General features: G+C 40.6%; 2 protein-coding genes across 3 annotated transcripts; both read left to right on the forward strand.

The window, feature by feature from the left end:
* Positions 1-4,350: 4,350 nt before the first annotated feature.
* LOC149418579 (uncharacterized) lies at positions 4,351-5,490 on the forward strand. The gene has a single exon (XM_089639124.1). It carries the CDS (start codon positions 4,351-4,353, stop codon positions 5,488-5,490), a length of 1,140 nt encoding a protein of 379 aa, XP_089495250.1.
* Positions 5,491-5,570: 80 nt separating this feature from the next.
* On the forward strand, positions 5,571-9,159 carry LOC149418580 (uncharacterized). 2 transcript variants are annotated; one of them, XM_089638863.1, is made up of 3 exons: positions 5,905-5,997; positions 6,320-6,675; positions 6,848-9,159. In XM_089638863.1, the coding sequence occupies exons 2-3, from the start codon at positions 6,326-6,328 to the stop codon at positions 7,689-7,691; spliced, it is 1,194 nt and encodes a 397-aa protein (XP_089494989.1). In that variant the 5' UTR covers positions 5,905-5,997; positions 6,320-6,325; the 3' UTR covers positions 7,692-9,159. The 2 variants fall into 2 exon arrangements, with proteins under 2 accessions (XP_089494988.1, XP_089494989.1); XM_089638862.1 differs by having other exon boundaries at positions 5,571-6,675.
* The last annotated feature ends 3,510 nt before the right edge of the window (positions 9,160-12,669 follow it).

Below are 12,669 nucleotides of genomic sequence, written 5' to 3' on the forward strand. Positions count from 1 at the left end.
TAAAATCCTTAAATGCCTCCCACTAAAGGGCGCTTGCGCAATAACCGCCATTATAAATGCATCCTTCCGGCTACGAAAAATTTCCTAAAGCATTTAATAAAGCAGATGTTATCTTAATCCCCAAACCGGGGAAAGATTTATTAATTGCCGAAAATTACCGCCCAATTAGCCTGCTTCCCTCGATAGGAAAAATCGTGGAAAAAATCATGGTCACGAGAATCAACGACACTCTTATAGAAAAACAACTTATCCCAGATATTCAACATGGTTTCCGGGAAAACCACTCAACTCAACACCAACTACTCCGCGTAGTCAAACACATAACGTACGGCTTTAACACCCGAGTTCACACAACAGCTGTCTCCCTCGACATTGGTAAAGCCTTCGACAAAGTTTGGCACGAAGGCCTTTTAATCAAAATGTATGAACAAGGCTTTTTGATCGCTATGATACAATACGTACACAGCTATTTAAGCGAACGCACCTTCACTATTAAATTAGACGGCCACCGTTCTAGAGAAAGAAAAATTAATGTCGGAGTCTTACTTTGTCTGGTACATTATTTATACAAAAAAAAATAAAAATATAGATTTTTCCGGTCCTCTGGCCAAAACCAATTTTTTTATTATTGTCGATGCAAGTACCAAATGGATAGAGCGTATTAATATTAAACACGCTAATATGATAAGAGAATTAAAGACAATGTTCGCACAGTTTGGATCAGCAGAAACTATTGTATCAGATAATGGTTCAGTATTCTGGTCTAAAGAATTTAAATGATTTTGTAATAATAAAATTTATATTTTGTTTCCATCGATGCCTGGAATCCATTATGAGAGAAATTATAGTTTAATTCCTACCCTTTACAAATAAACACAAAATATACTGTTTCCGAGAAATTGACTTATAGTTTTATCGTGTTTATCAGTGTTTTGTCGTCGTTTAATAGTGATTGTTGCGCAAATGAGTGACATTGGAAATAATGACGCGGCGTCGGTCGGCAACAGTGACCAAACGCAAGATTTCCGGAAGCGCCGACGCGAGGATTCTTACTCCAATTCCTCGTCTAGTCAGAGGAGTTACAGACACCTGGACCCGCGAGTTGAACGACTGATGCAACAGGTGTCCGCTCTGACAGACTCCCTAATGGGCAGTCGCGTAGAAATCGAGGAATTCCCAGGGAGAGAAGACCCCGCTGAAGATACATGGCGGGAAGTATCGGGGTAGAACCTAGAACTACCCGCCAGCCTAGCCGCCCAGAAGAACATTCTGGAATTCGAGAACCCGAGCACCGTGGTTAAAGAGGCACCGATCCCGAAAGCGGACACGAGAAGAGTGGGAGTTATTTCGGCTCTTCAACATTTCAACTCAGAGGAATGGTCGCGGGTTCGCTATGAAAAAACCCAGAAAGCTTACACCGCCATGCCTGCCTTCGTAGAGCTGGAGGTGAATGAAGAGCTGAAGAGGCTCAATAAGAAGAACTCTTTTGCACCAGCCCTGGATCATTCCCTGGGAGCTCTCTCTAATGCCATCTTATCACAAACGGAGGCAGTAAAAGGGAATATGCAGACGCTGGTAAACTGGGCAGCCGATCCTCGCACCTGCTTGAACCCTTCGACCCTGTTCAAAAAAATTCAAGAGATGTTCGCCAAGGAATCCCCATACAGTAGGATCACGGACGACGTCCTACAAATTATATGTGGAAGGCGAACGGAGTGTCTTCAAAGAAGGTGAAAGGTCCTGTTAGAGGGAGTAATGGACCCCTTTACCAGGGAAGGCCTCGCCAGGATCCCACCGAGCTCCAGTCACCTCTTTAATAAAGGAGAACTTGCGGCCTATATCTTGGCAAACTGGGGACGAGACAAGGCTTTCAGTGTCGCACCTTCGTCCTATACCCCCGTCAACCACAACCATCTACCTCACAAATGGCAAGGCCGGTGAGGGAAGCTCTACCCTCACTCCCTAGGAAGCCCTTTTGACCCGCTCCTAGGCCAGAGAAAGATAGGACACATCGACAGCCCACCAAGAAGCGAGATCCCTCTCGCAAGGCGACTAGCGATCGGGGTAGGAGGCGATGGAGGTGACTGGAGGCCAGAGCCCTTCTGGGGAGGACGCCTGAAGGCATATCGGGAGGTGTGGAGGGAGTTGAAGGCGTCACCACTAATCCTGAACATCCTGGAAGGAGCAAGGATTCACTTCCGTGTCCAAACCTCCTCTGGCTCTCCCGTTGACTGAGCTCAGGCAGAATTTCAGGACAAAGTCGTCTACAGACATGACCGCGCACATCGAAACGATGAAAGCGTCAAAGATTCTGGAGGCAGCAGACGACTCCCCGAGCTTCCTGTCAGGTATGTTCCTTACCTCCAAATCAGACCACACCTTCAGACCCATCTTCAACTTGAAGGCCTTGAACGTCTTCATAGACTCTGTCACGTAATAAATCAACACTTTTAAAAAGACCCGCGAAACCAAATTAAGTAGCTGTCAGTTGATACCATTGTTAGCTGAACGCAAGCATTGCGCGCGGTTAAGTTGTCAACACTGTACAATGCACTCGCCCACACGCACGCTGATGAAATCATCAACGGCCACACTTAAAATCTGACCTCGGCCTTGACAACATGTGTGTTTTGCCATTTACAGGGACGCTCTCGAAGCGCGCCCGATTTTAATGACAATTTTGTGCGTAATACTTTTAAAACCGGTATTTAATTATGTGCCGATTTACAATTGAGAATTGCACGCGCTCTGCGCGTACAATACGGAAGATATCCCGTCATACTGAGTGTATATATATCACGTCACGTGTTGCATCATCCTGCAAATCATGTAAGCTGTTTAATTATCATTCCTCTACATGTGCCTTTATTACTTGTATTGTGTCAATATCCAAGCTTGCCAGCCAGAATCTTTTACTAGGGAGATTGTTCTAACTAACAGTCATGAATTCATTTAGGATGCTAATTATACCTCTCAATTGTGTAACTGCAATGTATTTGTGCTTGTGAATATACTTTCATACTCCCATTTGCGTTTCAGTTTGACGAATATAGAGTGGTCTACTTGGCATTGTTCCCCGTGTAAAAGCCTGTTGGCTGACCCAAACCTGAAGGATTTGGATTCTCTATTTACCGGACGGTGTGTACCGCTCACGGCGGCCGCTATTTCATAATGGTCGAAGCGCCGAGCGTGAGCTTGGTTTTAGAACTTACGTGGGGCTTCGATACCTCGAGTCCCGCTTGCCCCCGCATCGCTTCCCCTCACCGCCTGCGCCCGGCCGGCCCAGGCGACCGCCTGGGACCAATCAACGCGCCCCTAAGCAACGCTGTACGGGGAAATAGTTTGAATTGACTATGTATTGAAATATTTAGACTAAGTTTGAGAGAGTTCGGCCGTAGATATTACGAAATAAAAGACATTGATAAAACAGCCGGACTCTCCTTAGCATAACTAGATAATAAGAATTTGTGTAAAATTAAATATAAGAAAATTAATTACGATTTCCCCTGAATATGTTGGGCCGGGGACCCCCACACTGAATGAATTATGTACAACTGATTAATAAATAAAAATGCTAGGGAGGAGTGGTTAGGATTGATTAAAAGAGCATAAAGAGTAGAGTAGTTCTAAAGGTTGTGACCTCCGCTAATTAAATCTTAGCGGACGTCACAGCCCGCGGATCATCAACAACCCGCGAATGAAGGCAGCGCGTCGACCCCGCCCTCCCCAAAGTCGGGAGAGGGGGATTGCACAATAAATACGGCGCGCCAGCCTTCAGCTCTCTCTCTCTGCCTTAGACCGCCACCCGCTACTCTACTCTGCTCTTCCCGACCACTTCTCTCTGGATCTGAACTTGGATACTTCTTTGACTTGGCTCCCCCCTGGATTTCTGCCCCTGCCTGCCTCCTCCCGCACCGAGGATAAAGCAGATTCCGGCCCCGAACTGAGCAAGGATAAAGAAGATTCCTGTACCGACCGGAGCAAGGATAAAGGCAGATTCCTGTACCGACCGGAGCAAGGATAAAAGTAGATTCCTTTACCGACCCAAGCAAGGGTAAAGCAGATTTCTACCCGGACCTAGCGGCTAACTACGGACTGACCGGCCCCCTATTTTACAGTCTGTGTAAAAGACCTAGCTGGTCGATTACACTATTCTCTACATCTGAGCTAATGCCGAAATCTACGCAGGGCACAATTCTTGGAACCAGACGACACACAACACTGGAGCCCTACGCTGGGCACGACCCACAACACTGGCGCCCTATGCTGGGCACGACTCACAACAACTCATAGCCCTTCAAACTCTTCAGCCATTTTCGGGTTCCGGAATTCCTCCAACCCGACGATTGGATGATAAAAGTAGACCTCTCCCAGGCTTATTTCCACGTGCCTATCGCAAGATCACACCGGAAATTCCTGCGCCTCGTCTACAATGGAGAACTCCTTCAGATGACGTGTTTGCCCTTCGGCCTGTCATCAGCGCCAAGGATCTTCTCGCTGCTCTCAAACTGGGTAGCGGAGCTGCTAAGGAAGGGACTGAGGACAGTAGTCTACCTAGACGACTTCTTAGTAGCAAACCAGTGCAGAAAACACCTGGCCCGCCAAGTCGTTACTATAGTGCACACACTTCAACAAATAGGTTGGTGCATAAACCTGGAGAAATGCATCCTGACGCCCACGCAAAAGTTGGAGTTCCTGGGCATAACATGGGACACGAGAGCAGACCAAAAGTCTCTCTCCGACCGCAAGTGCTCTGGTTTACGCCAAGCCTTACAGGTTCCCTTGGAAGTCGGCAGTTGCTCTCCCAGGCAGGCTCTAGGTCTCCTGGGAAGACTCAACTTTGCAAATTTCGTGATCCCTCGTGGTCGCTTGCATTGCCGCAGACTGCAGAGGTTCAGCCGCCACATACAGCATCTGAAACCGTCTCAGCCGGTTGCTCTGTCCACCGCAGCACTGCAGGACATACAGTGGTGGCTAGGGGCCATCGGAAGGACGAGCCCAATTCAACCCCTCCCATTCCATCACTTCCTGACGACAGATGCAGCGGACACAGGATGGGGAGGACAACTAGACGACACCACAGTTGCGGGTCATTGGACGGGGGAGCAGGCACTATGGCACTCAAACCGGAAGGAAGCATACGCCGTGTTAGCGGTCATCAAAGACCAAGCTCATCTCCTGGCACGGACAAATGTCTTACTACAGACGGACAACAAGACAGTTGTTGCTTACGTCAACAAGGAAGGGGGCACAAAATCCCTTGCCCTTCTAGAAACAATGCGGGAGTTACTAGATTTCGTAGACCAGATGGAGATATCTCTGACAGCCCAATACATTCCAGGAAGATACAACGGAATTGCGGACCGTCTCTCTCGGGGCGCACAGCTCCCAGAGTGGCACCTACTAAGTCCGGTGATGGAAAAGATATTTGGAAAATGGGGTTGCCCTCAGATAGACTTGTTCGGTTCAGCCACGATTAATTTTAATTAATTTCGATTCGCGTTTGTTGTTTGTTCGTTGTGTGTGATTAACCCAGCGCAAGCAGAAATTTTGTCATTCTTCGCTGCAGCGATGTGATGTCTAGGGAAATTTCCCTAGATCTAGGGGAGAAAAATATTCTTTAGGGAAAAGGGAAATCAGCACAAAATCTAGGGAAATTTAGAACTCAGGCAAAATTTTTTTTTTACATATGACAATACTACTGGTATTGCTAGTCGCAAATTTTTTTTTAAAGAAATTCCCATTCCATGAATCAATATTGTAGATTTACTTACAAGAAATGTTTTTAACACTGACAACTCAAAATGTATCTAAAAGGATGAATGGGGAATCCTTTAAAAAAAAAAAAATTGGTTTCAGGTTACGTTTTTATCCATGTTTATTTATTACAAGGAATTTTCTCGAAGTTTCTGTTGCTTTGAAAGGTGATTAGGTGATCGCGCTTGATTTTTATATTGAAAAGTGATTTTTATTCGGAATTTCATTTCTAATTCAGTGGTAAGTGACATACATACTTTGATATTATTATTTTACTAAGAAAAAAGTGTTTTATTTGGAAAAGTACATTATATTATAAGCCTACATATTATTACTAAGTATCGATGTATATCTTTCCAATTAATAAACATATAACAGGATTAGTGTTACACAATCAGCAAACTACAGGATTAGTGTAATAGCATTAGGAATAAGTTATAAGTTCAATGTTCAGCTACCAAGTTCCTTAAGCTACTTACTGATGTATTCGGTGTTTAACACAACTTATACTATTATGTGTTTGGTAAAGTGCATCCTGAATATAATATAATATTTATTACAGGCCACGATGGATATTCCTTCAACGTCCGGCACGAGGAGGAACCTTTCGGATGCAGAAGAAGCTCCTTCAGCCAAGAAGCCTAAAAAAATATATGCCCAAAAATACCAAGAAAAATGGGAATGTGAGGAGAATTTCAAAGGCTGGCTGAAAAGAAGTAAGAAGGGGCCAACATTTTTTTTTTGCCATGCCTGTAGTAAAGATTTTGTATGTGGCAAATCTGAAATCCAAAAACATGCCCAGGGAACAAAACATATTACTAATATCAGAGCTGCCGCTTCCCAACACACGCTGTTATCAATGCCTAGGGTGCAACAACTGACGACAGAAGCCGCAAAAATAAAAGAAGCTGAGATAAGGTATGGTACATCTTTACACTACTGATTTTAAAATGTACTTATAATTTATTTTACAATATGATAAGGTTTAATCTATAGTATATTATTATGAAATAAATCTTCCCAATTCTTATTACATATTTCTAAATTTATTGTATCTACTATATTGTTAATTATTTATTTATAATTTCAGGTTGGCCGCCTTTGCTGTAGAACACAACATTCCATTTAAAGCCATGGACCATCTGAGCAAGTTAGGCCAAGCTCTCTATCCGGACTCGGAAATTGCCAAAAAGGTGACTTGTGGCAGAAAGAAATGCACAGCAATCGTCAACAACGTCACGGGGAGTGTTGGGTTTGAAAATGTTTGTAAGTTGTTAAGGGACAATAAATTTTCATTAATTATCGACGAGTCCACTGATATTAGCAGCATTAAACATTTAGCCTTAATAAGTAGAGTTTTTGATAATAGTATAAACCAAATAGTAGATGTATTTTTGAACTTAGTTCCTGTGCCTTCTGCAACTGCTGATAGTATGTATAATGAAATTAAAGATTTTTTTTGTAAAAATAATATCCCATATGCTGCTAATATGGTGGGCTTTGCTGCAGATGGTGCCAATGTGATGATGGGTTCGAGGCATTCGCTTTCTGCTCTTTTAAAAAATGATATACCAGGTCTTTTTGTTATGAAATGTGTGTGTCACTCTTTTCACTTGTGTGCTAGCAATGCATGTGAAAAGATTCCATCAGGCGTGGAAGATTTAGCAAGGGACGTATATTCCTATTTAAAAAACAGTTATAAGCGACAGTCTGAGTTAGTCGAGTTTCAGGATTTTTTGTCGCTCAAACCACACAAACTTCTTCACCCATCTCAAACCAAGGCTGCTAGAGCAATACGAAGCACTCGTTTTATACTTTACCCATGCTCATCTTCAGGAAAAAATTCCAGCAGCCGCTTCTATCTTAGACAAACTCAGAGATCCCATAGTCAAAATGTATTTGTATTTTTTAGAATTTGCATTACCTTTTTTTAATGATCTCAATTTAGAGATGCAGTCTGAAAAAATTAAAATCCATCTCCTATATAGCCGCGTAGAATCAACTCTAAAAACTCTTTTAGGTTGTTATATACAACCGAATTATTTAAACCGGACCCAGCTAGTAGATGTTGAACATAACAATCCGCGATATTTTCTTACATTAGAACATGTGTACTTGGGTGGTGTGCTAACTGGAAAAATAGCAAACGGGCTAATTGAAGTTGATTCTGAAAGTCTAGATAATTTAAGAAAGCGATGTTTAGAATTTTACATTGAAGGCGTTAGCCAAATTTTAAAAAGATTTAATTTTAAAGACAAAACAGTTCAAATCTTAAAACATTTAAAAGAAATAGATCCGGTTAATGTCAAGGCACAACATTGCAGGTCGATCGCTCCTATGGCAATGTTATTTCCAAATCTGGTAGGAGAGAGAGATTTAAATGACCTTGACAGAGAGTGGAGAGAGTTGCAATGTTTTGATTTTGACCCATCGCCTGACGATTCGATACTACAATTTTGGTTGAGAATTACTCAAACCAAATTGGGCGATGATACCCTCAAATTTCCTAGACTTTCAAAATTTATTTTAACAATCCTGTGTTTGCCGCACTCAAGTGCAACAGTAGAGAGATTATTTTCAATAATTAATATAAATAAAACGAAAATCAGAAACCGTTTGTCAACCAAAACATTATCCGGAATATTGCATTCCAAAACATTAATTTCCTCAACAAATTCCTGCTTAGATTTCAAAATAGGGAAAACATTGGTTGACAAATTGGATAATAGTATTTATGATTAACTAAACTTCTGGGTTTTGTTCGGCATGTAACAGTACAGATTTTTGCCCGCTTTATGTCCTCGTCATTTCACTTCTGTATCATTCATTCCAAGTGCCAAACTTCAATCTGTACTAATAATTTAAAGCGCCCTTGAGGTTATATTTCACTGAAACGGCGCTATACAAATCATCCAAAAATTATTACTTTTAATAACACTGTCAATCCAAATCTTCTTGTTCCTTGCTAAAATCTAAATTAAAATCTTCGGCGGATAACCAGAAGCCATAATCACAGAAGCCAATTACAATGAATATAGCCTATCGATGCCTTAATCTGCAAAACAGACATACATTTGTAGATGGTATTTCAGAAAAACAGCGTTATACAAATTATATAACCATATGTTATATACATTACAATTATATACAAATTATGTAACCATATGCAAATAGGGTGGTGGATGCTTGGAACAAACTCTCACAATATGTCATCGATGCAACTAATACAAACCAATTCAAAGCTCTATTGGATTCACATTTGGAAAGAAGATAGGATTAACTTAGTGAAAAAATTAAAACTACTCATTTACTGTCAAACTATTGTGAAATTAGATATGAGCGCATTTTTTATTGGAATTGTAATCTTCTACTTCCCGGTAAAACGTATACAATTTCAGATGAAGGCATCGCTAGGTTATATGAACGCTATGACGGCCGGCATAGTCCAGTGGTAACGCATTGGACTGCCATTCCGAAGGTCGCGGGTTCGAACCCGGCGTGCGCAAATAAATTTTATTTGATTAATTTGTGTTATTTCACAATTAATTAATTAAAATAATATATAGTATATTTGCGGCACGTTCCAGAGTGGAAGATACTACCAGTATCGCCCTGGTGTAAGACCACCATTCAGAATTGAAACGTTGCTCCAAATGGCTTTAGCCGTGTTTAGTGACTAGATCTGAATAGCCAGGTACTTCCCCACCTTCCTCTTTCCCTTTCCCACTTACCTTCAGCCTCACAACATCCCCCAATTGGGGATGCCATAGTCTCACTGGCTCCAGACGGGAGCAGTTGGGACTCTTGTGAGGTATTCACTATAAAAAAAAAAAAAAAAAAAAATATATATATATATTGCTAGTATTTGACCTTAACAATTTACTATGTTTTTTCCAAATTATTGCCTATTCCGCCACGCTGGTATCGTTAACAAAAGCAGTATTTCGTTTCAATTTAAACTGTAATAAATAATAACTAAAGTAGGCAAGTAATGCATTTAAAATAATTAGCTATTTAGTGTGTCGGAATTGTAAATAATTACCTCTTCTTAGTATCCAATTGTAAATAATTATTTAATCTTATAACCTCTCCTCTATACCATGTACCTGTCTGACTGAAATGTATTTCCTGTAATCTTGTATGATTGAAATAATTTTAGCAACATCATAGATCTCATGACATATACAGTGAAACTCTCTTAAGAAGTTTTCCAAGGGACCGGGGAAAAAAAACTTCTTAAGTGGGAAAACTTCTTAAGTGGGATTCAATTTTAGCCATTTAATAACTCGAGTCCGGGGCATACGTCATTCCTATGTCTACCTACGTTAAATTGTCGTGAAAACAAGCTCATATGATCCAAGCGGTCAAAAAAAAAATGTATATATATACATCTTCTAGTTATCATGGTAATTAGTATTATGTATTTAGAAAAAGGTAGTTATATCATACGAGCTGTTTGACGCTGAAATTATAATCTGTGAACGCATCCAAAAACTACAAAAATCATTTTCGTTTCAATCTACATTTTAAATTTATGCATATGTATTTCCTAACCTTCAAACTTAATTTATGACAAATGTCAGATGAAACATGATGCACGGCAATTTTTGATGTTTGAATGAAAAAAACCTACTTATAATGCATATTTTACCATCTCCCGCTATATAATCATGTTGTTATGTATTTAAAGGTGAAATATTCCGTATTAACCGTGATCCGATAGATTATCAAAAGTTTTTCGTGTTTTACAAATTCGATGGAATAAAAATTTTATACAATAATATTACGAAACATCTCTATGTTCATTATCAAAGGGAAGATTATTGAAGGAGGCGTCAAATGTATGCAAATGTAGATCTAGCCCACGTTGTCATTAAGGTTGAGTTTAATATAATCTTTCATGTTATTTCGGCCTTAAAGACGCTTGCATATTTGTTACATAATTCCGCATTGTTTATTCGTTCAATTGCTATTTTACCTAGTTAGGGGATTAGGAGACGGGGTATTTGGTTTATTTATTGGTTACGGCAGGTTACGGCTTACGGCCCGGCGGCCGACAAAGGGTTTTATGGTCTCAGGTACTAGGTATGGGTTTCAGTCAACGTCTTTCAATTTATGACTTGGAAAAAGGTTCATTTTAGATATTTTGCGACACAATATTTCATTTGTGTTGATTTTACCGCCGGATTTCTAAAACCTCTTAAGCGGGAAGCAGTTTTAGCTCTAAAACTTCTTATGTGGGAAAAAATCGTGTTTTTTGTATGGAATTTTCAAGGGACCAAAAATCAAAACTTCTTAAGCGTGAAAACTTCTTAAGTGGGAACTTCTTAAGCGAGTTTTACTGTAGTGCCACATACCAAAATTGAAGAGAAATACTTCTTATTAATAAATAAATGTAATTATGCATACAATCATAAATTGGTTTGACACACGAGATCTGTCAGCTGTCAGATTGGTTAGCCGGTGTTGCCATTGAGAAACAACAATTAAAAATTGCCAACAGCAAAATAAAAAATTTCCATGTAAGATAACTAACGACTTAAATGTGATATTTGAAAATAAAAGAAGTACCATATTCAAAGACCTTTATTTCAATGACTACCCCCCCCCCCGACGCGTGTGTTATATTATTATTTGCGGGCGTATTTCGCCAAGGTGGTACCCCCGGAATCTAGGGAATTCTAGGGAAATTTCACCTCTAATTCTGGGGAATTAATTTTTTTGGGCATCACATCCCTGCTTCGCTGCGACAGGGCGGCGAAGGGACGTCTACTCCACGCCGGTCTAGTTAATAACATTTTAAAGAAATTCCTCGCTTAAAAATGGGGAGGAAAATACCCTTGGAAAAAAGTTTTATTAGAAAACACAAATTACGACATCAAAAACGTACGTGGGAGATATATTTTCAGAAAAAACAAGGGTTAGTGATATTTAATTATCCGTGTACATTGTACGTACTTATATGCTACAGGGTCGTTCGAACGAATCAGTCAGAATACTTCAATTCGGAGGAATTTGTTCGCTACGCCGAAACCCAGAAGGTTTACACCGCCACGCCTGCCTTCGTAGAGCAGGCACTGGTGAACTGGGCAGCCAAACCTTGCTTTCACAAAAGCGGCGCTATACAAATTGTCCAATAAATAAAAAATAAATAAATCTGCATGACCCGTTCGAAAAAATTCAAGGGATGTTTGCCAAGGAATCCCCATATAGTAGGATCAAGGATGACGTCCTACAGATTGCATGTGGAAGGCGAACGGAGTGCCTTCAAAATAGGCGAGAGGCCCTGTTGGAGGGAGTAAAGGACCCCTTTACCAGGGAAGGCCTTGCCAGGATCCCCCCAAGCTCCAGTCACCTCTTTAATGAAGAGGAACCTGCGGCCTATATCATGGCAAACGGAGGATGAGACAAAGTTTTCAGTGTCGCATCTTAGTCCTATATCCCCTGTCAATCTCAACCAGTTGATTATTGTCGATGCAAGTACCAAATGGATAGTGATAGTTAATAAGCACGCAAATATTAGTAATACGATAAGAGAATTAAAGAGGATGTTCACACAGTTTGGATCAGTAGAAACTATTGTTTCTGGTAATAGTTCAGTATTCTGGTCTGAAGAATTCAAACGATTTTGCAATAATAATAAAATCCAACACACAACATCTCATAAATACTTATTTAATTTAAGTAAACATTACTGGTCAATTGTAGAAAAGGCATCAGGACCAATTGACACCTGTGAGTATAAGGTGGAATCTTCCCAAGCGAGAGAATGAGTCTTGCGAGTGGCTAGACTCTAATACGCGAGTTTCAGACTTTCCATCTATTTTCGGAAATGGTCTAATGGATTGTCTTTATTTCAGGAATCACCACAGCAGTCTCCGTGGAACTCTTAAGTTAATTGCAATGTATTGG

Source organism: Hesperophylax consimilis, chromosome 13, assembly GCF_061612785.1.
Source record: "Hesperophylax consimilis isolate HC1 chromosome 13, BYU_Hcon_1.0, whole genome shotgun sequence".
Lineage (NCBI taxonomy): Eukaryota > Metazoa > Arthropoda > Insecta > Trichoptera > Limnephilidae > Hesperophylax > Hesperophylax consimilis.

What these genes read in the sequence shown, in the direction of transcription:
- LOC149418579 (XM_089639124.1), top strand. Translation starts at nt 4,351, where the DNA reads ATGATAAAAGTAGACCTCTCCCAGGCTTATTTCCACGTGCCTATCGCA.
- LOC149418580 (XM_089638862.1), top strand. Translation starts at nt 6,326, where the DNA reads ATGGATATTCCTTCAACGTCCGGCACGAGGAGGAACCTTTCGGATGCA. An exon ending in ATAAAAGAAGCTGAGATAAG is followed by an intron (nt 6,676 to 6,847) that starts GTATGGTACATC and finishes TTATAATTTCAG; the next exon opens with GTTGGCCGCCTTTGCTGTAG.